Below are 22,685 nucleotides of genomic sequence, written 5' to 3'. Positions count from 1 at the left end.
AAGGGTGCTACATGTTCAACATGGCATCCAAACCCATTCTAGTGAAATCTGCCAAATGGTGCTCCTTCCCTTATAAGCTCAGCGGTGTGTCCAAATTGCAGGTTAAAACTACATATGGGATATTGCTGTACTCAGGAGAAATTACATAGTTTTGGGGTGCTTTTTCTCATGTTAAGTTCTAAAAAAAAAAAGGCTAAATTGAGCTAAAACTTAAAAGCACCATAAATTCTATGAAACACCTGTGGGGTCTAAATGCTCACTACACCCCTATCTTAAGGTGTAGTCTACCAAATTGGGCCTTTTGGGGTTATGTTTTGGCATCTGCAAACATGAACTGGGAGGCCCTAAAACTCACAGGGTGCTGAGGCCAGTTAGAATTTTGCATAAGCAAAAGCATTCCACAGTTATTTAACACAAACTGACACGTGTCAAATCTGACAATGGGACTGCACCTTAAGGTCAAAATAGGCTTTATCCTTAAGGAGTTCAAATCATTGCTGTACATTGCAGGACTCTTTATTGTGTCCTTGGTGCCTTTTGAGCATGTGCCTAACTGGCTAATTACTTATTGTAATCATCTAGTCATTTTTTCTTCCATCTAGTAGGGAGAGATGTGAATTAACCATTTTGATAAAATCTCCAGACTCATGGAATGGAAAATTTCTGTAAATTTACATTACCTTTAACTCAGACGTGACTCATTAAATTATTTCAATCATAGTTTTTATTTAGGTTGTCTTTTTGCCCAGTCCGTGCCCAAGACCCTCTTTATGGACCGTCCAATTTTCCATTACACAGTATGATAAAAACCTAGATTCACATGTTTTGTAACAATTTCTCTAAAATGGAACCAGAATTGAATTTAAAAAAATGTTTTCTGCTTGAAATATACCATAGGAAATGAAACTATTGAAGTATATCACACATTTCACATAAATAACATTTTCAGCTTCTTTATATAAATTATATACCTGCATCAAGGAACTAATGTTTGCTGGCACAAGTTCTGAATGGCAACCATACATTATGCTGTGGTGTCCCTACTTATACTTGTTACACGGTTCTAATACCAACCTTTCAGAAACAAATCAGAGGAGTTAATGAACATACAAGTGCTGTCAAGACTATATCCAACAGTTCCTTAAAGGGGTTCCCATTTCAGTATGTTGCACTTATGTAGAGAAAAAGTTAAAGGGAACCAGTCATCAACTTTATGCTGCCCATACTAAAGGCAGCATTTAGTAGACAGGCGAGTTGATTTCAGCAGTCTTTCATTTAAAAAGTAAGTGGTTGCAGAGAACTAACATCAGTCATTGCAGACTGGGCCTGGAAAAGTCACAGCCACCTGAAAAGTCATTGTTATTCATGGATTCTTGCTTTCCCTGCCCACCTGCTAATGACCGACAGTCTTCTACCTAGTTTTCTCCCTTTCTCTCTAGGAGAGAACTGCCAATCAGCAGCAGATGAGCAGGAAGTGCAGTTAATTCTGAATAACCATGACTTCTCAGGTAGATTTGACTCTTTTCAAGGCCTAGGATGTAATGATTATAAAGCTGGTTCTCGGCAACCACTTACTATTAGCTCATGAGAGACACACTGATGCATTTCTGTCACTACATTATGTTGTCCTCAGTGAGGTCACCGTAAAGTTGATGGACCGGTTCCCTTTAATACAAGCCACTTACTATCCATATTGCTTCCTTTGCTGGCTGGATTCATTTTTCTATCACATTATACACTGCTCATTTCCATGGTTACAGACCACCCCGCAATCCATCAGTGATGGTGTGCAAGCACTAGCACAGGAAAAAAGCATCAGCCTCTCTGGTGGCCAGGACCATGGGAGCACATATAGGCCAGGCTTTTTCCTATATTGTGCAAGCACGACCACCACCACTGATTGATTGCACGGTGGTCTATAACTATGAAAACGAGCCATGTATAATGTGACAAAAATGAATCCAGCCAGCAAAGAAAGCAATATGGCTAATATATTAGTAAGTGACTTGTTTTAACTTTCTCTACATGATAAATGCCACTTACTGAAGTGAGACAATCCCTTTAAGCCAACATTTTATAGACAGCTGTCAATGATATAAAACAATGTACAGAATAATACATTGCATCCCATGCAGACTCTTCCCTTGTTTTTGCAGCTCCAGCAATTACATGTCATCTTAACATGTGATCTTAGTGGTGTTGACAGCTCACTAAAATAACTATTACTCACCAAAAAAAAGTTGGGCAGAAAACCCCCTTTAGGTTGTAAAACCAGAAACTCATACTACTATTGTGTACAATACTAAAAAAGAGTGTTATAGCCAAAGTCAAGCAGTTTATGCCAGAGAGCCAGATAGAAGAAGGGGGGGGGGGGGGGGGGGGGGAGACCAATGATCACCACAACTAGCCTCTGCCAAGCCTCTAATGGATGCTTACAGACCAACTGTATTCAACTGTATAGTAATGAACTGTTTTAGGTTAGTACTCCTTTTAATAATATTCCCAATTCCTATAACATACATATTTCTGCTATGATCCCACCCATAGTTGGTAACTGCACTGTACGCAACGATCACAGAATGCATATGTTTTGTGGATTTAAACTTGAACACCCACAATCAAAAATAGCCATTTCCAGATTTTGTTCAACATGGAACAGGAGAGAATCTTTAAAACCTGACAAAACAAGCATGTTGTCAACTGGAATTCTTAAACTCCCATATTTCAAATATTTAGAAGGCTGATAATTCTGACTAAAGTCATACTTTGCTTAAAAGGACCGATTTAGTTCATTAAAATTGACCAGTCTAACCATAGAATAAGGCCGAATGCGCACACAGCCGTGAGCATTCGGTCTAAACCATCAATATTAGATCGGTGGGAGTCAAAGAATCGACATCTCAGACAATTAGCTATTTAAAGGAGCATGGGAGTTTTAGTGGGCTATATCTGTTAGTGGAGGTGCTTAGAAGATAGGCCATCAATTTTTAAGAACCAAGTAACCTATCAAGCTAGTTGATGAAATGGTACCTTGCAACTCCCTTTTACCCCCTATAAAGTACAGAGATCCGGTCGTACACTGAAGATGTAAGAGAAGGAAACCTATATATTGAAGCTTCATTAAGATCGTGAAGGGACAAATTATGGTATTGTAATAGTTATCATGCAACTTCCCATTAGTCTGGTAAGCCAATTTGTCATTTCCTTGCTTCTGGAAGGCAACAAACTACAGCTTTGCACAAGATTCTATGAAGACCTGTTTATCAATTACCCATCTACATAAAAACCATGAAGAAGCCATTAAATGGTCTACACTAAATCTCTTTAAGGTCACTTAACTGATTGACACATGAAGCAGACAATGTAAAAAAGGAGGCAATTTTGTCTTTGTAGGTGTACCAAAACAGAAAGGGGAATCTAGTAACCCATCCACTCCCTGTCCCAATACAGCCATTTTAAAACATACAATCTCGGTTGTGTGTAAGAGATAGTCATCCATGTGGTGTTTACTATGGGCGTAGCAAAACTGAGGTAGTCAACCATGGTGAAGGCTCAGCATAAAAAGATTTTAATAACCACTGAAAGCTGCTTTTTCATTCTCCATCTAAATGTGCAAGGTTTACAACCAATAGGAATTATTGTTCAACTTTCACAGCCTCAACATGTTCCCAAATTCAAAGCAAGGGAGGGGCAGTGTGTGTGTGTGTGTGTGTGTGTGTGTGTGTGTGTGGGGGGGGGTTAATGGGTTGGGTTCATGTAGCAAGAGAAAAAAAAAAGGAAAGTTTTTAATCTGGAACTTTGGAGGATCGAGTCACATGTTTCATCCAGTGCACAGGGGAGAAGATCAGACAGTTCAGATGATCTCAAGTCCAACAGCTGTAGTTTGTTTTCCTTATGGGCAAGTTTACAAAGTTGTGTTAAATGTTTTTGCAGCTTTATTGTTCACCAAGAACTGCAAACTGGTTGTCTAACTGAAGCTGAAGAGCCTGATTCTTCGTAGCTTCTTCTCTGGCGCGGTTTTTATGTTTTACAATTTCGAATGTCTTCTCCATTTCTTTATCCCTATTTTGTAAAACAAATTAGACAGTTGTCACGGGTGTAAATGCATGATACACAGAATATCTCAGCAGAAAAGGTTCCTTTAAAGGGCTGTGTCACAAATGTTATTTGAATATAATTCAGCATGGAGAAACTAGTTACTTTTATAATTTACTTTCCATTACAAAAAGTTCCAGTTGTGAAATATTCTCTGTACTTCATTACAACTTCACTCCCTGGTGTTTACTCTGTATAATAATGTGCATGACCACCGACTATTTGTCACACATGCTCATACTTCAACTGCCACCAGCCAGTCATATCCGTTAGATGCTGCAACAGTCACAGGGAGAGCACTAAAGCAGAAAGAACACCCCTCCTCTCCAAGATGCTATGAAGAAAATCTAAAGTGGCATAAAGTTAAGAAAAAAAATAAAATAAAAAATACTACCCTCCACTGACACCACCCACTGCTCTTCCTGTTCTAGCTCGATGCATTGGAAATGCTACCATTAAAAGGGGGTTTTCTAGGCTTTTTAATATTGACGACCCAGCTTCAGGATAGGTTATCAATATCAGATCAGCGGGACTCCAACACCCGGCACCACCGATCAGCTGTATGGGGAGACTGCCTGCGCAGTTTCCATCTTCCTTCCTGTCCATTGCTGTAGGTAGATGGGAGAGGAGAGTTGGCAAGTGCACACTGCGCTTGCCCTCCCTTCAAGCAGCTGGTTAGCGGGGGTTCCAGGTGTCATACCCCCGCAGATCTGATATTGATGACCTATCTTGAGGATAGGTCTTCGATATTAAAAAGCCCGGACAACCTCTTTAAACTGAACGACAGTGGCTGGCAATCATGGAGGCGAGTAATCCTTTATTTTTAAACCATTCTAACATTTCATATGGGAGGAAAATGTACAGTTAACTAGTGACCCCCTTGTAGGTTATCATACAAATGTTAAAAGGTGTTGTCAAGACAACCCATGCCCATATTCCTGGCTAGAACTTACGAAAATCATGAGGGGTGGGGACCCACACTAGAGACTCTCCTCTATTAGATGGAGGAAACGGATGGAATTTACAAGATTTCCTACTCATTTAATGGGTGCCACGCAAGAACCTTTGCTGGGGAAAGTATGTTCTGATGAAACATACCCTAACAAAATAGGCCGATTGCCAGGAATACCAGGAGAAGGCCTTAGGACTGCAATACAGTTGACCATTTCAGCAGACCATTTCAAAATTGCAACAGCTGACATTTTACTCACTTATATAGTCCTGAAATATTCTGCAGCGCTTTACAGCACTTGCTGTCTCCAATGGAGCTCACACTCTAAGTCCCCATCAGTATATCTCTGGAGTGTGGGAGGAAACCAATGAAAACGTCTTTGGTTGGAGTTGATCGTAGGACCCCCCCCCCCCCCCCAACACGGCAAGACCAGTGCTAACTACTGAGCCACCATGTCTGCCAAAAATGTAGTTGGTCAGTTTGTCTAAGTTATCTTGGATTTTTCTTAAACATCTCCTTTATCTGCCAGAACCCTCTCACCATTAACATGCAGTGCAAACTGATATATACTTTTCTGGGAAATTCTAAATAACTTAATGTATTCATTTAAATCTCTGCTCTTTCTGAGTTCAGTAGACAGATGGGGAGTCTTATTAGTGACTAATAGGAGAGGAATCACTTTTTACTACTTGCCTGCGGGTTTCTATATGCTTGGCAGTGGATTGTAAAGATGGGAACTGGGCATCACTAAAGATTTCTGGTGGCCCTTGTGGTTTTCGTTGTGGAGCCGACATTCTGGCAGCAGGGGGTCTATATACCCCAGAGGGCTGTGCAGGTTCCGGAGTTTCTGTAACTGAAAAAGGAAAAAATAAAAATAAAAAAATACATCAATTTACTGCACTAGTACTCATTCATGAGGTCCAGGCATGTATACATACTGCACATGTTCACGATTTCATGAAGAGGATGCTGTCTTACCAACACTTGCAGGAGGAGGAGGAGGTGCAGTTTTATTCCAGGGACCCGAGGTCTTGTCCGAGCCGCTGCCACCACTCTCTTCCCAGTCCGCACCCTGTTCTTCCTTCTTCTCATTTTCATCATCTTCCTTTTCATTGCTACAAGCAGAAATCCAGGGAGAGCAACATGAAGGGCAGTACATTAAAAGCATACTTTATGAAAGGCAGTTTAGTGATATGCAAAGAACCAAAAAAGAAATCCTCACTATCATTCTGTAGAGTAGGGCAAACAGAAAAACAACCATATAAACCTAAAAGTGTTGCTGAACAACCAACCATAGAATGCCCAATGTATTCAAAAATATATACTTTATTTTATCATTAAGAGATCATGATTACACAGATATAAAAGATAACAAAAATAGTTTGAAAAAGTCAGCAAAAAAACCTGGATGCTGTAGTCCCCTGGCCTGTGTCTGTGACCCGCCAAAAAGGTGGAGCACATGTCAGGTGTATGTATGGTATGCAATGTGGTAATTCACAGAAAAGTGGTATATAGTGCTAACCACTAAAATAATAACTGATCATCACGCCATTGCATAGCCACTAGGCGAGTGTATATGTGTAGGGCCCTTAATGATACACAAATGGCAGCAAAAAGTAAGATAATATCTATCTGAAGTGCTCAAATAAATAAGTCCCCATGCACCAAACCATCTAATAAAGGCTATAAGCAAATCTCGCCCATAGGCACCTGATGGAAAATCATAACATACCAAGAGACATAATGGAGGGCAGAGACAACAGGCACAGGACAGGCTGGAAACCCCGATGCGCGTTTCGCCTCAGCTTCGTCAGGAGGTTAATGAAATGTAGCCATGGTCCCCTCTTTATACCCCCCATGTAGCTTCAAGGCATAGACTAATTACATATAGCAGCTGATACTATCTAGCGCTTGTGCCTGATTATGTGCGCCGAGTACATCATGGAGACGCCGCATTCATCAGGAGGAGGGGTGAAACGCAAGCCATGCGTTCCAGCCCGCCTCCCAGGGAAGCGTAGCCACGTCCCGACGTGACCCAGCCTGGGTCAGTCTATCCAGCGTGAGTAGTATCCGGCTATGACAATGTCACAACCTAATTGTACATATCGGACAATATACACATTAAGATAGCCCTAAACGAAGTCTACATATGTGCGCTCCACAGATCTCCATATCGGGGTGCCTCCTACTGTTATGACGCACTTCCATTCGCAGAACGCATCATGACCGGAACGCACTTCCGGTCCCCACTAGCACAGACTGATAGCCATCAGGGTTGGAAGCCCAAGTGTACCCAGAGCCACTCCAGCCCCCAATGAACACATCCCTGCCAAGCAATTTTAATCAACCACAGATTTATTTTCTACGGCTATAGGGGAAAATAGGGCCTCTGTACATTGCGGCCGAGGTGCACAGCCGGTTGCAGGACCGGAAATAAATGTTATCACCCCTTACAGTAATTTTAGTTCGATTCACTTTAGGCTATATTTTTATATCCACTATATTTATCAGATCTTGCAACCATAGCCATACACAGACCAATTATAAATGGTTATACTGAATATGTTCCACCAAATGGAGATGACTTCCGATTCTGGGTTTCAGGACAGGAAGTGAAACCCCGTACCATGTGGAGCATTGTATGTAACCTTTAATGCTCCTGCAGGGGTTTTTAACTGTCCCCCCCCCCCCCCCCACCAGCGATAGATCATCATTTGGATGTAAACATGAGGATGTGATGGCCACAACTGCAATAACACTATAGCTAATCTTGTAACGGCCGGTACAAGACCTGTCCACTGACTGCTCTGCTTTACTGTGTGTAGTGACCGCCGTTAAAGGGGTTAACCAACATCATACAACTGCATGCAGGTTTGTAACATAATATCCTATAAGCTCTTCAGAAGATACTGACTCGCTCCCATATGTAGTCATAAGTTAAAGGTGAATTTTAGCAAGGCATTACCTTATTTGCAATGAATGAATCCTTAGGCCACTGTAGTCAATTTCTTTTTGCTCAAATTCTTTCCATTCATCATCTACCTACAAAGAAAGACGGGACACAAATGAACATTACAAAAAAACACAAAGCCAACAGGGACACAAAACATACATTTCCATCCATCTTATACAGTTAAAGGGGTTGTCTCATCTCATACTATTGGTGGCATATCAGTAAAATATGCCACCAATGTCAGATAAATGCGGGTCCCACCCTGGGACCTAGGTCCAGAACGTGCCCCCCCCCCCCCCACAAAGTGAATTAAAATGTGGCCACGCTACATTCACTTCTATGGGAGTTCCAAAAATAGCCAACCAAGTGCTGGCTCGGTTATTTCCGAAATCCCATAAAAGTGAATAGACAGTGGTTGTGCATGCACAGGGCATTCTCCATTTACTTCTATGGGAGTTCCCAAAATAGCACTCTTGTTTAGCCATTTTTCAAACTCCTATAGAAGTAAATGGACACGTGGGGCACGTTCTGGAGACAGGAGCGGGACCCATATCTGACATTGGTGGCATATCCTAGCATTATGCCAACAATATGAGAGATGACAATCCCTTTAAAGGGGTTCTCTGCTTTTTCTATATTGGTGACCTATCCTCAGTATAAGTCATCAATACAGATCGGCAGGGGCCCAACTGCCAATTATCTGTATGAAGGGAACGCAGTGCTCATACACTGAATAGGACTTGAATACGAGGGAGCTATAACTGGGACAGAGGACCTGTAATGACAATGCTCGCCGCTGCAATGTCCATGGCGAGAAGGTGAATATTGTAGAGAGGTGGTTGTATGAGCGCTGCATTCTCTTTAAACAGCTGATCAGCTGGGATGCTGGCAATCAATAGGCTTGATCAAATCGAGCTTCGGATCATAGATCCAAAGTCAATTCATTCAAAACCTTAGTTAATGCTGGTTCTGTACAGCATTAAAAAGGTATTGGCTCAGTGGTGCCAAACTTTAAAATAGGAATTCAAAGCCAGCTTTGGTACTGGCTGGTACCTCTGTACCAAAACCCACTTCGGATTCCTATTTTAAAATGTTTTTAAATACAATTTGATCTTTGGAGTTTGATCTCCCGGACCCTCACACAGATCTGATATCCAGAGAAGGGGGCAGTATTACTGCATGACATTGTCTTGTAGTCCCCACATGTATGTGTATGCAGCAAAGAGGCAGCAACATTAAAGGATAACTGTCATTTTTAATTATTTGCTAGTTTAGAGTTGGGCATGTATACCCGAGTTAGTCTGTCAATGATCGCCAAAAGATCTGAAGTTACCTTATAATAACAGCTGTCATTACTCCTGTCCCTTTCCACTGCTCCCTTAAAAGACCATTGCTACGGCTCATCTGTCTACGGCTAGGAAAACAGAGGGGTGGTCCTTCACACTGCATGCCTGCATTAGGCTTCAGAGTGAGGAGGCGTGTCTCAGTAATCCAATCTGATTGGCTAGCAGGAAGCTGCTGGCTACAGCAAGTGTGTATGTGACCTGAGGGAATGCAGTCTTGGCCTCAGAAATGGCAGAAGAGCCATCTTGAGAAGATCCTCATAATGTAGGATTTAAAAACAGCCGTAATTAAGGGGAAAACTCAAGGAAAACAGTGGTAAGTGAAGAAACGAAAAATTGCTTTAAGCATAATGCTGCTGCAGCAGTAAGATATGCTAAAAAAAAATTTTTATGAAAATATGACAGTTATCCTTCAACTGTTCAGCAATTTACTTCTCGGCATTCTTGTCAGAGGAGTTTAAAACTTTTGCGACTCTTAATGTTTAAGATTAGATTGTGCCTGAAAAGATTTCAAGCAACGCATCGTGACTGGCATAATGTAAGCAATCTCATGCACATGATTATATGCTCATAGGCTTGTTGCAGGGATACAAACTATGGGGCACCTTATTAACCCCGCCAAGACCAAGCCACATTTTGCAAATCTGACATGTTTCACTTTATGTGGTAATAACTCAAACGCTTTTATTTATATAAGCGATTCTGAGATTCTTTTCTCGTGACATATTGTACTTCACGTTAGTGGTAAATTTGAGTCAATATGTTAACCTTTATTTATAAAAAGGTTCCAAAATTTACAGAAAATTTGGAAAAATTCACCATTTTAGAATTTTGAATGCCTCTGCTTTCTAGGCTACATGCACACAACCGTTTGTGTTTTGAAGTCCGCAAAAAAAAAGGATGACATCCATATGCCATCCGTTTATTTTTGGTGGATCCATTGCAAAAATGCCTAAAACGGACAATAGGAAATTTTTTTTGCAGGGCTATGGAACGGACATACTGATGCAGACAGCACACTGCGGTCCGCATTTTTTGCGGACCTACTGAAATGAATGGGTCCGCAACCTATTCGCAAAGAAAAAAAAAAAAAAAAAGTTTGTGTGCATGTAGCCTAAAGCAGATTGTGATACCTCAAAATAGTTCTTGTACATTTCCCAGATGTCTACTTAACCGCCTCCGGACCGCCTAACGCAGGATTGCGTTCCGGAGGTGGTCGATTCATTCCTCCCTGAGGCGAAGGCGTGTCGTCTCACGAGATTTCCTGTGAACGCGCGCACACAGTAACTGCAGGTAAGCGAGTGGATCTACAGCCTGCCAGCAGCGATCGTTCGCTGGCAGGCTGTAGATGCGATTTTTTTAACCCCTAAAAAGGTATATTAGACGCTGTTTTGATAACCGCGTCCAATATACCTGGTCTTCTGGTGGTCCCTTTTGCTTGGATCGACCACCAGAGGACACAGGCCGCTCTGTAAAAGTAGCACCAACCACCACTACACCCCCCGTCACTTATTAGCCCTTGATCACCCCATATAGACTCCCAGATCACCCCCCTGTCTGGCTCCAATCAGACTTGTCACAAGTTAGCGGAAATAGTTTTTGTTTTTTTCTTACAAACTCTCATATTCCACTAACTTGTGACAAAAAATAAAATCTCACATGAACTCACCATACCCCTCACGGAATCCAAATGCGTAAATTTTTTTAGACATCTATATTCCAGACTTCACGCTTTAGGGCTCCTAAAATGCCAGGGCAGTATAAATACCCCACATGTGACCCCATTTTGGAAAGAAGACACCCCAAGGTATTCGCTGAGGGGCATATTGAGTCCATGAAAGATTTAACTTTGTCAAGTGAGCGGAAAGGGAGACTGAGAAAAAAAATAATTTCCGCTAACTTCTGCCAAAAAATAAAATAAAATAAAATGTAACTTCTATGAACTCACCATGCCCCTCATGAAATACCTTGGGTTGTCTTCTTTCCAAAATGGGGTCACATGTGGGGTATTTATACTGCCCTGGCATTTTAGGGTCCCTAAAGTGTGAGAAGAAGTCTGGAATCCAAATGTCTAAAAATGCCCTCCTAAAAGGAATTTGGGCCCCTTTGCGCACCTAGGCTGCAAAAAAGTGTCACACATGTGGTATTGCCGAACTCTGGAGGAGAAGTTGGGCAATGTGTTTTGGGGTGTATTTTTACATATACCCATGCTGGGTGAGAAAAATCTCTAAAAGTCAACTTTTCCCTTTTTTAATACAAAGGGAAAAGTTGACTTTTAGAGAGATATTTCTCTCACCCAGCATGGGCATATGTAAAAATACACCCCAAAACACATTGTTCTACTTCTCCTGAGTATGGCAATACCACATGTGTGACACTTTTTTGCAGCCTAGGTGGGCAAAGGGGCCCAAATTCTAAAGTGCACCTTTAGAATTTCACAGGGCATTTTTTACACATTTGGATTCCAGACTTCTTCACGCATTAGGGCCCCTAAAATGCCAGGGCAGTATAACTATCCCACAAGTGACCCCATTTTGGAAAGAAGACACCCAAGGTATTTCGTGATGGGCATAGTGAGTTCATGGAAGTTTTAATTTTGTGTCACAAGTTAGTGGAATATGAGACTTTGTAAGGGGGGGAAATTTCTGCTAACTTGTGACAAAAAATAAAAAAGTTCTATGAACTCACTATGCCCATCAGCGAATACCTTAGGGTGTCTACTTTCCGAAATGGGGTCATTTGTGGGGGTTTTCTACTGTCTGGGCATTGTAGAACCTCAGGAAACATGGCAGGTGCTCAAAGTCAGAGCTGCTTCAAAATGCGGAAATTCACATTTTTGTACCATAGTTTGTAAACGCTATAACTTTTTTTTTTTTTATCAAAGACATGTAGAACAATAAATTTAGAGAAAAAAAAAATACATTTCTATATAAATTTAAGAGTTTTACAACTGAAAGTGAAAAATGTCATTTTTTGCAAAAATTTCAGTAAATTTCAATAAAAAAGTAAAAATGTCAGCAGCAATGAATACCACCAAATGAAAGCTCTATTAGTGAGAAGAAAAGGAGGTAAAATTCATTTGGGTGGCAAGTTGTATGACCAAGCAATAAACTGTGAAAGTAGTGTAGTGTAGAATTGTAAAAAGTGGTCTGGTCATTAAGGGTGTTTAAGCTAGGGGAGCTGAGGTGGTTAACGTTGGCATAATTTTGTAAATGTAATTTTATTAGGACATTAGAAGCAAATTCTTAATGGCATTAAACAATCACCATGTCTGCAGACATGGTGACAGCACTGGGACCCCAGCTGTTACACACAGCCAGGGATCTGAGCTAACTGGCCCAGGACCAATGAGGGCGGCCCCGAGCCAGCGATTGCTCAGATTGGCTAGTCTGTACAGTTCTTTAGGTGAAAAATGGCATATGTCATAGGGGTTAAGGACCAGTTCAGTTATGAAGTGACTTTGTGGGGCTTACATAGAAACCACCCATAAATTACTCCATTTTAGAAACTACACCCTTCAAGTTATTCAAAACTGATTTTACAAAATTTAGGTGTTCCATAAGAATAAAAGTAAAATGGAGGTGAAATGTCCATTTTTTGGCCGATTTTCCATTTTAATCTATTTTTCCCTGTAACACCGCAAGGTTTAACAGCCAAAGAAAACTCAATATTTATTACCCCGATTCTGCAGTTTACAGAAACACCCCATATGTGGTCATAAACTGCTGTATCAGTACACGGCAGGGTGCAGAGGGAAATGGGTTTTGGAGGGCAGATTTCACTGGGATAATTTTAAGTTGCCATGTCACATTTGAAGACCCCCTTATGCACCCCTAGAGTAAAAACTGCCAAAATTTGACCCCATTTTGTAAGCTACGGGATGAGGTGACAGTTTTATTGGTACTATATTGGGGTACATATGATTTTTTTATTGCTCGATATTACGCTTTTGTGAGGAAAGGTAAAGAATGGCTATTGTGATACTTTTTATTTTTAGTTTTTTTTTTTACAGATTTCTCCTGACAAGATAGATAACGTGTTACTTTCATAGAGCAGGTTGATACGGACACAATACCAAATGTGCATTTGTTAGTTTTACATAATAGAGCATTTTTTAAAACAAAAATGTTTTTGGGTCTCTTTTTGCAGGAAGAGCTGACATTTTTATTGGTACCATTTTTGGGTACATATGATTTTTTTATAATTTATTATGACTTGGCGTATAAAAGTGCGTCTTATAGAAAAATATGGTAATATGTCAGATTTTTTTACATCTCATTTTTCTTGTGTCTCCATTTTCTGAAAAACATTTTTTCATCGTTTGGGCGATTGTCCTATGTAGGGGCTAATTTTTTGCAGGAAGAGATGACAGTTTGATTGGTACTATGTTTGACTACAGGTGTCTTTTTGATCGCTTGAAATTAGGCCATGGGATTTTTATAGAGTTGCTTGTTATGGACATGCCAATACCCAATATGTATACTTTTTTTAAAATGCATTTCAGGTTTACACTAAAAGCATTTCTGAAAGCCATATTTATTTTTTGGACGATAGTCTTAGGTAGGGTCTCCTTTTTTGCGGTTAGAGATTACGGTTTAATTGGTACTATTTTGGGGGTACATACAGTACAGACCAAAAGTTTGGACACCTTCTCATTCAAAGAGTTTTCTTTATTTTCATGACTATGAAAATTGTAGATTCACACTGAAGGCATCAAAACTATGAATTAACAGATGTGGAATTATATACCGAACAAAAAAGCGTGAAACAACTGAAAATGTCATATTCTAGGCTCTTCAAAGTAGCCACCTTTTGCTTTGATCAGTTGCGTTGTGGAGAAGTCAGGTGGATACACAGCTGATAGGCCAACTGAATAGACTGTTAGAATTTGTATTATGGCAAGAAAAAAGCAGCTAAGTAAAGAAAAACTAGTGGCCATCATTACTTTAAGAAATGAAGGTCAGTCAGTCCGAAAAATTGGGAAAACTTTGAAAGTGTCCCCAAGTGCAGTCACAAAAACCATCAAGCGCTACAAAGAAACTGGCTCACATGCGGACCGCCCAAGGAAAGGAAGACCAAGAGTCACCTCTGCTGCGGAGGATAAGTTCATCCGAGTCACCAGCCTCTGAAATCGCAGGTTAGGGCCCCATGCACACGGCCGCTGTTCACGGCCGTGTGCGGGCCGTGGAACCGCGGCCTGGATCCCTCCTGAGCAGGAGCGCACGGCGTCACTGGTTGCTATGACGCCGTGCGCTCCCTGCTGCCGCCGCAATACAGTGACACACTGGTATGATCTATACCAGTGTATTACTGTACTGTGCCGGCAGCAGGGAGCGCACGGCGTCATAGCAACCAGTGACGCCGTGCGCTCCTGCTCTCAGGAGGGATCCAGGCCGCGGTTCCACGGCCCGCACACGGCCGTGAACAACGGCCGTGTGCATGGGGCCTAACAGCAGCTCAGATTAGAGACCAGGTCAATGCCACACAGAGTTCTAGCAGCAGACACATCTCTAGAACAACTGTTAAGAGGAGACTGTGTGAATCAGGCCTTCATGGTAGAATATCTGCTAGGAAACCACTGCTAAGGACAGGCAACAAGCAGAAGATACTTGTTTGGGCTAAAGAACACAAGGAATGGACATTAGACCAGTGGAAATCTGTGCTTTGGTCTGATGAGTCCAAATTTGAGATCTTTGGTTCCAACCACCGTGTCTTTGTGCGACACAGAAAAGGTGAACGGATGGACTCTACATGCCTGGTTCCCACCGTGAAGCATGGAGGGGGAGGAGGTGTGATGGTGCTTTAATAGTGAAACTGATGGGGATTTATTCAAAATTGAAGGCTTACTGAACCAGCATGGCTACCACAGCATCTTGCAGCGGCATGCTATTCCATCCGGTTTGCGTTTAATTGGACCATCATTTATTTTTCAACAGGACAATAACCCCAAACACACCTCCAGGCTGTGTAAGAGCTATTTGACCATGGAGAGTGATGGGGTGCTGCGCCAGATGACCTGGCCTCCACAGTCAATGGATCTGAACCCAATCGAAATGGTTTGGGGTGAGCTGGACCGCAGAGTGAAGGCAAAAGGGCCAACAAGTGCTAAGCATCTCTGGGAACTCCTTCAAGACTGTTGGAAGACCATTTCAGGTGACTACCTCTTGAAGCTCATCAAGAGAATGCCAAGAGTGTGCAAAGCAGTAATCAAAGCAAAAAGGTGGCTACTTTGAAGAACCTAGAATATGACATTTTCAGTTGTTTCACACTTTTTTGCTATGTATATAATTCCACATGTGTTAATTCATAGTTTTGATGCCTTCAGTGTGAATCTACAATTTTCATAGTCATGAAAATAAAGAAAACTCTTTGAATGAGAAGGTGTGTCCAAACTTTGTACTGTATGTCTTTTCGATTGCTTGGAATTACACTTTTTGCTCAGTTTATTTTTTTACAGCGTTCACCTGAGGTGGTAGATTGTGACTTTTTATAGAGCACGTAGTTACGGACGCAGCGATACCTAAAATGTCTTTTTACTATATATATATATATATATATATATATATATATATATATATATATATATATATATATATATATATATATATATATATATATATATATATATATAACACTTGTTCTATTTCTCATTAATGCGATTATCTAGTCAACCAATCACATGGCAGTTGCTTCAATGCATGTAGGGTTTTGGTCCTGGTCAAGACAATCTCCTGAACTCCAAACTGAATGTCAGAATGGGAAAGAAAGGTGATTTAAGCAATTTTGAGCGTGGCATGGTTGTTGGTGCCAGACGGGCCAGTCTGAGTATTTCACAATCTGCTCAGTTACTGGGATTTTCACGCACAACCATTTCTAGGGTTTACAAAGAATGGTGTGAAAAGGGAAAAACATCCAGTATGCGGCAGTCCTGTGGGCAAAAATGCCTTGATGCTAGAGGTCAGAGAAGAATGGGCCGACTGATTCAAGCTGATAGAACAGCAACGTTGACTGAAATAGCCACTCGTTACAACCGAGGTATGCAGCAAAGCATTTGTGAAGCCACAACACGCACAACCTTGAGGCGGATGGGCTACAACAGCAGAAGACCCCACGGGTACCACTCATCTCCACTACAAATAGGAAAAAGAGGCTACAATTTGCACAAGCTCACCAAAATTGGACTGTTAAAGACTGGAAAAATTTCTGAAGGACTACTTCCAAAAGACAGATCAGAAGCCCTGGAAAGGTCTAATAGTTTTACAAATGTATGGACGCTGGCCCATGTGGCAGCTTTACATATGTCATCGAGGGGATTACATGGCTCTGGTTGAATGGGTTCTCGGGTTAACAGGACATGGGAGATTCTGAATCTCATAGCATAGAGAGATAGTGTGCTTGATACATCTGGCCAGAGGATTTGGAAGTTTTCTGGCCTTTGTTTTTCCCCGCGAACAGGACTAAGATTGTCAGACTTCCTGAAGTCCTTGGTAGCCTCAATGTAATTTAACATGGAGCGTCTGACATCTAAGTAAATGGAAGATATATCTTGTCGTCCAAGATACGTACATAGGGTTCTCTGAGGAATAGCGCTTGCATTTCCCCTAGTCTACAGGCGGATGTTATCGCAATCAGGAAGGCCGTCTTTTAGTGATGGAGAGCGTCTAGAGAAGAGAACCAGCTTCTTTCTGGCCAGAACAGGGCTATTAAGATTAATGTGGTTCTGTCCTGATTAATTTCAGAATCACCTTTGGGATCAATGGAAGTGGAGGGACGGCGTCCAATGCAATCTTGCGGCGAACGCATCCAAGGCCCATTGGTTGTCCCTGGGGTTTAGGGGGCAAAATATTGCCACCTTCGAGTTTACCCGTGAGGCGAAGAGATCCACTTCGGGATTTCCCCATTTGTCCACCACCATCTGGAACAAGTCTACGTTCAGGGACCATTTTGTCTTGGTCTAGCCTGTGGCGACTGAGGAAGTCTGCTTCTTGGTTTAATACACCCTTGAGGTGAACTGCTGAGATGGAGCTCACCCTTTGCTCTGGCCAGGTGAAGATCTTGGATGACAGTGACTGAAGAGCCGCTGACCGTGTCCCTCCTTGGTGTGAGAGATAAGCGATGGACGCAGTGTTGTCTGAGAGGATCTTCACATGGTGACCCTGAAGAATCATTTCAGTCACTTTTAGGGTCTCCCAGACCGGCATTAGTTCCCTCAAATTTGATGACTGACCTGATTGATTGGGGGCAGATCCCCTAAAACTACCTTCACACCCCAGCCTGAAAGACTTGCGTCTGTAACAACCTGCATGTAGGGAGTGTTCTGCCACGGTGTCCTCTTGGACAGATTTGAGGAAAACGTCCACCAATCTAGGGACTTCTTTACTGGCTGTAGGATAGATACCTTGCGGTCTAGCGAGAATTGTCATTTGTCCCAGATCCCGAGGATCCAGTTTTGTAAGGGTCTGAAAGGATTCTGACGGCATGCATAAGGTTACTAGAGCCAACAGGCTCATTGCCTCTCTTATTGAGCATGTACTCTTTCCCTGGAAAGTTCTCATTTTCCATTGCAGAGCTGAGATCTTGTCCTGGGGTAGAAAAATAGCCTGGGCATCTAGGATCATTCCCAGAAAGCGTATTCTTGTGGAAGGTGAAAGGATAGACTTGTTCCCGTTTACCATCCCATCCCAGTCTGTCTAGTGTTGATAGAATGGTGTCTAAGTCTAATCCCATCTGACATGGACTGTTGCTGATCAGAAGAAAGTAGTCTAGGTACGGAACTAGCATCAGGCTCGCTTTCCTTAAGAATGCCACCATTTCCACTACTTTGTAAAGATCTTCGGGACTGAGGAAATTCCAAATGGGAGTGCCCTGAACTGATAGTGATGGATTCGGCCTATGATGGAAAACCAGAGGAATTTTGGGGAGTTGGTATGGATTGGGACGTGATGGGCATCTCGTAGATCTATTGTACACATCAGGACATTTGGGGGGGATGATTTCAATTACTTACCGGTAATTGGTTTTTCCTCTAGCCCCCACAGCGGCACGACAGGAGGATACCCCGCCTCCCCAGGGACAGGAAACAACGTGGAGATCTTTAAATACTCCCCTCCCCTTACCTGCTCCAGTAAATAACTGAGAAACTCTGGAATGGATGCAACAAAATTAATCTATGTGTTATTGAAAATTAGACAAGGATACTCTCCAAGAAAAGACAAAAACAAACTGTTTCCTTCTTTCTTTTTTTAATAAAAGTTAGAATAATTTCTGGGAGGGAAATTCCCCGTGCCGCTGTGGGGGCTAGAGGAAAAACCAAAACACCGGTAAGTAATTGAAATCTTTCCAAACGCCCCCCCAGCGGCACGACAGGAGGAATAACAGGAATCCCATATCAGGGGGGACAACAGCAGATAATACTCTGCGAGAAAATGATAACTCCCTGTTCTTCAACACATCTGATAATGTCTAAAGAAAGTAGAAGGTGACGACCAGGTGGCTGCCTGGCAAATTTGTTCTAACGGAACCTCCGCTGATTCAGCCCAAGAGGCTGCTACAGATCGGGTTGAATGGGCTTTCAAGCCTGCCGGGGGAGGAACCTCCCTTAAGTCATAACAAGTCAAGATTGTCGATCTGATCCATCGACTAACAGATGCTTTGCTTGCTGCGTTTCCCTTATTTGGGCCTGCAAATTGAATAAACAGTCTGTCCGTCTTCCTGAGATCTTCCGTAGCCTTCAGGTAGGCAAGGACTGCTCTTCTTACATCCAGGTTATGGAACCGTCTTTGCTCCTGACTGCCTGATGGGGATCCAAAGGAAGGGAGGGACACCTCCTGTAGACAGTGGAACTTAGAGACCACCTTAGGTAAAAAAAAAGAGGGAGAATGTCTCAGTACTATCCTATCATCTTTGATGGACAGGTACGGGGGCCTGCACGAGAAGGCCTGGATCTCCCCTACCCTCCTAGCCGAGGTGATGGCTACTAAGAAAACTGTTTTAAAGGTAAGTAATTTTAGAGATATTTCAGATAAGGGTTCAAAAGGACTGTCTGATAAGGCTGCTAAGACTAGATTCAAGTCCCAAGGGGGGGGGGGAGGGGGGACAGTGGACCTCACTATTGGTTGTTTTCTCCAAGCTCCTTTCACAAATCTCTTAACAAGGTCTACCTCTGCTAATTTTATATCAAGTAAGGCACTCAAAGCTGATATGTGAACTTTATAGTGCTTACCCTTAGCCCCTTCTGTAGACCTGACTGGAGGAACTCTAGGACCTTAGTGATTACAAGGGGACCTCTGGTATCCCCCCCCCCTGTGAATTTTCTGAAAGACTGCCAGATTCTGTCATAAATCTTAGAAGTCACCTTCTTGCGACTATAGAGAATTGTGGAAATTACCGCGTCCGAGAGGCCCTTTCCTTTTAATATCTCCCGCTCAGTCTCCATGCTGCCAACTGAAGTTGTGTTGTCCTGGGATGCCATACTGGGCCCTGGTGAAGGAGATCCGGGATGTTTGGTAGTGCCCACACGTCTCCTGCTGACATCCTCACTAGGAGAGGGAACCACGATCTCTTGGAGCCAGTAAGGAGCAATCAGGATCAGCTTGTGGTTCTCCTGTAGTACCTTTTGCAGCACTTTGGGGATTAACGCAAAGGGAGGGAAGGCATACAAGTTTACTTTTGGCCACGGGTGGGAGAGAGTCCACTATGAGTGGGTGATCTGTATAGGCTAGAGAGCCAAACTTCTCTACTTGTCTGTTTTGACGCGTGGCGAACAGATCTATTTCTGGAAGGAACCATCTTTGCGCTATCTGATGGAATATCCTTGGGTTTAAGGACCATTCCCCTTCCTTTAAAACATCTCTGCTGAGAAAATCTGCGACTGTGTTGTCTTCTCCCCTTATGTGAACTGCCGATATTGACAGTATGCTCCTTTCTGCCCACTGGAAAATTTTTCTTGAGACCCTCGCTAGGGATGGGCTTCTTGTGCCTCCCTGCCTGTTTAGATAAGCCACAGCTGTGGTGTTTGAGAGTATTCTCACGGATTTCTGAGTGAAGGGCCTTCAAGGCCTCCCAGACTGCACTTAACTCCTTCAGGTTGGAAGAGGCTAGGTTTTGATTTCCTTGCCAGCCCCCCTGTACTACGGACCTGTCTGAAAAGGCTCCCCAGCCGTTCTTGCTGGCATCTGTAGTAATAGTGACTACATTTGTCTGTTACCACGGAACACTTGCGTTTAGATTCTGGCTGATCAACCACCAATTTACGGAATCTCTTACATATTGAGGGACTCTTACCCTCCGCTCTAGTGAAGCTATGCTCTTGTCCCACTTTCTGAGCATGAAAGACTGAAGGGTTCGTGAGTGAGCCTGAGCCCACTTTACTGCTGGAATAGTTGAGGACATCAGACCCAAGATCTTCATTATTGACCTGATTGTCACTCTTGATTTGCTGCAGAATAGAGTAAATTCCTGCTTGATAGTCTGATTTTTTTTCCTCTGGGAGGAAGGTCCTCATGAGACCCGAGTCCAGCAGCATTCCTAAAAAGATCTTTTTTTCAGGCCGGAGGTCTGACTTTTCTATATTTATTAGCCACCCCAGATTAGTTAGGCTTTGCTTCACTAATTCTATTTGTTCTAATAGAAGACTCTCTGATGCAGCCGCTATAAGGAAGTCGTCTAAGTAAGGCACAACTAATATGCCTTTTAGATGAAGATCTGCTATCACCTCTGCCATCACTTTGGAGAAGACTCTTGGTGCTGACATAATGCCAAAAGGAAGGACCTGGAATTGATAATGGAGTACCACCGAATTTTGTTGTACTGCAAACCTGAGGAATTTCTGATGTTCTCTGCAGATTGGAAAATGGTAGTACACGTCGGTGAGGTCTAGGGTTGCCATAAAGGTGTTTCTCTGTAAAAGACTTATAGTGGATTTTATGCTCTCCATCTTGAATCGTTTGTAAAGTAGATGTTGGTTCAGTCCCTTTAAGTTTATAATGGCTCTGTATGAGCAGTTTGGTTTTTTGACTAGAAATATAGGGGAATAACCTGTTCCCTGTTCTGCTGGGGGAACTGACACTATAGCTTCTTTTCTGTAAAAGGATCTTTATCTGATCTAGTATTAATGCTTGGACTGGATCGGCTTTTTTGGTTATGTGGAACACCTCCTGGGGAAGAGTGGAAAATTTCAACTTTAGGCCTGATGAGACTACATCCAGAACCCAGGGGGAATTGGAGATATTCTCCCAGGCTGGGAGGAAGTATTTCAGCCTTCCTCCTACCCTGCATCTGGCGTCATTGTTTTGATGACTTTTGGGAGGAGTCAGAGGGGTTGAATAAAAAACCTTGACCCCTTCCTCTTCCCGAACGCCACCGTTGAGAAAAATCTTTTTTTTGGTCTCGTCTGCCTCTAGATGTAGGAAAAAACCATCTGACGAAAACTCCTTTGTTCCGAGGGAAACCTTCTTTTTGTCTGTGGCTTTTTCTAGGATGTCGTCCAGGACTGACCCGAACACCCTATCACCTTCGCAGGGGATGCCGCAGAGCTTGTTCTTAGATGCCGCATCACCTGACCAGGACCTAAGCCACACCGCCCTTCTGGTGGAGTTTGAGAGGTCCGCAGATCTGGCTGCTAGCTTTATAGAGTCGACCGAAGCGCCGGCCAAAAATTTTTGCCGCCTGTTTAAGAACTGGCAGAGATGCTAAAATCTCCTCTCTAGGGGTTCCTGATACTAGGTGTTCCTCTAGTTGGTTTAACCAGATAGACATGGACCTGGCTGTATAGGTTGAGGCTACGCTAGGTCTAAGGATGGACATGGAAGCCTCCCATGACTTTAGTAGGGCCTCGCTTCTCTTATCCATCGGGTCCTTTAGGAGACCCAAATCCTCAAAGGGTAAAGCTGATTTTTTGTAATTTTTGCTACGGGGGCATCCACTTTAGGACATTTGTCCCAAGAGTACGTATCTTCCTCTGCAAAGGGATATTTTCTTTTTAGGACCCTAGATATGCTCGGTCTCTTTTCCAGATCGGTCCATTCCTTATTAATTAATTTTATAAAATATTAGAGTGGAGGGGAAACACCCTCTTCCTCTTTTCTCCTAAGCCCTTAAACATTAAATCCTGTATAGTTTTGGATTGTTTAGACTCCTCTAGGTTTAGGGTTGCTCTAATGGTCTTCAATAATGCTTCGGTGTCCTCAATGGAACAAAGAGGCTTCCCGGATTAGTCTTCAGAGGAAAGAGGTTCAGACTCCGAGGGGAGCTCCCCTTAATCAAAATCCTCTTCCTGATATTCCGACTCTAAAGTAGCGGACATCTCAGTCATGGAAGTAGGCGGCTTCTGGGACGTGGTAGC

General features: G+C 42.6%; 1 protein-coding gene across 1 annotated transcript in view; it reads right to left on the bottom strand.

The window, feature by feature from the left end:
* Positions 1-706: 706 nt before the first annotated feature.
* Positions 707-22,685, bottom strand: part of CDV3 (CDV3 homolog) — a 44,124-nt gene continuing 22,145 nt past the window's right edge. The window contains exons 2-5 of the mRNA XM_044293691.1: positions 8,013-8,089; positions 6,026-6,162; positions 5,741-5,900; positions 707-4,062 (exon numbers count right to left, since the gene is read on the bottom strand). Of these exons, the coding sequence (XP_044149626.1) occupies positions 3,936-4,062; positions 5,741-5,900; positions 6,026-6,162; positions 8,013-8,089 (501 nt within the window). The 3' untranslated portion in view covers positions 707-3,935. The remainder of the gene's footprint in view (positions 4,063-5,740; positions 5,901-6,025; positions 6,163-8,012; positions 8,090-22,685) is intronic.

This window comes from Bufo gargarizans, chromosome 5 (assembly GCF_014858855.1).
Source record: "Bufo gargarizans isolate SCDJY-AF-19 chromosome 5, ASM1485885v1, whole genome shotgun sequence".
Taxonomy (NCBI): domain Eukaryota; kingdom Metazoa; phylum Chordata; class Amphibia; order Anura; family Bufonidae; genus Bufo; species Bufo gargarizans.
The sequence above is the reverse complement of the archived record's forward strand: the minus strand, read 5'-3'. Positions and strand labels throughout refer to the sequence as shown.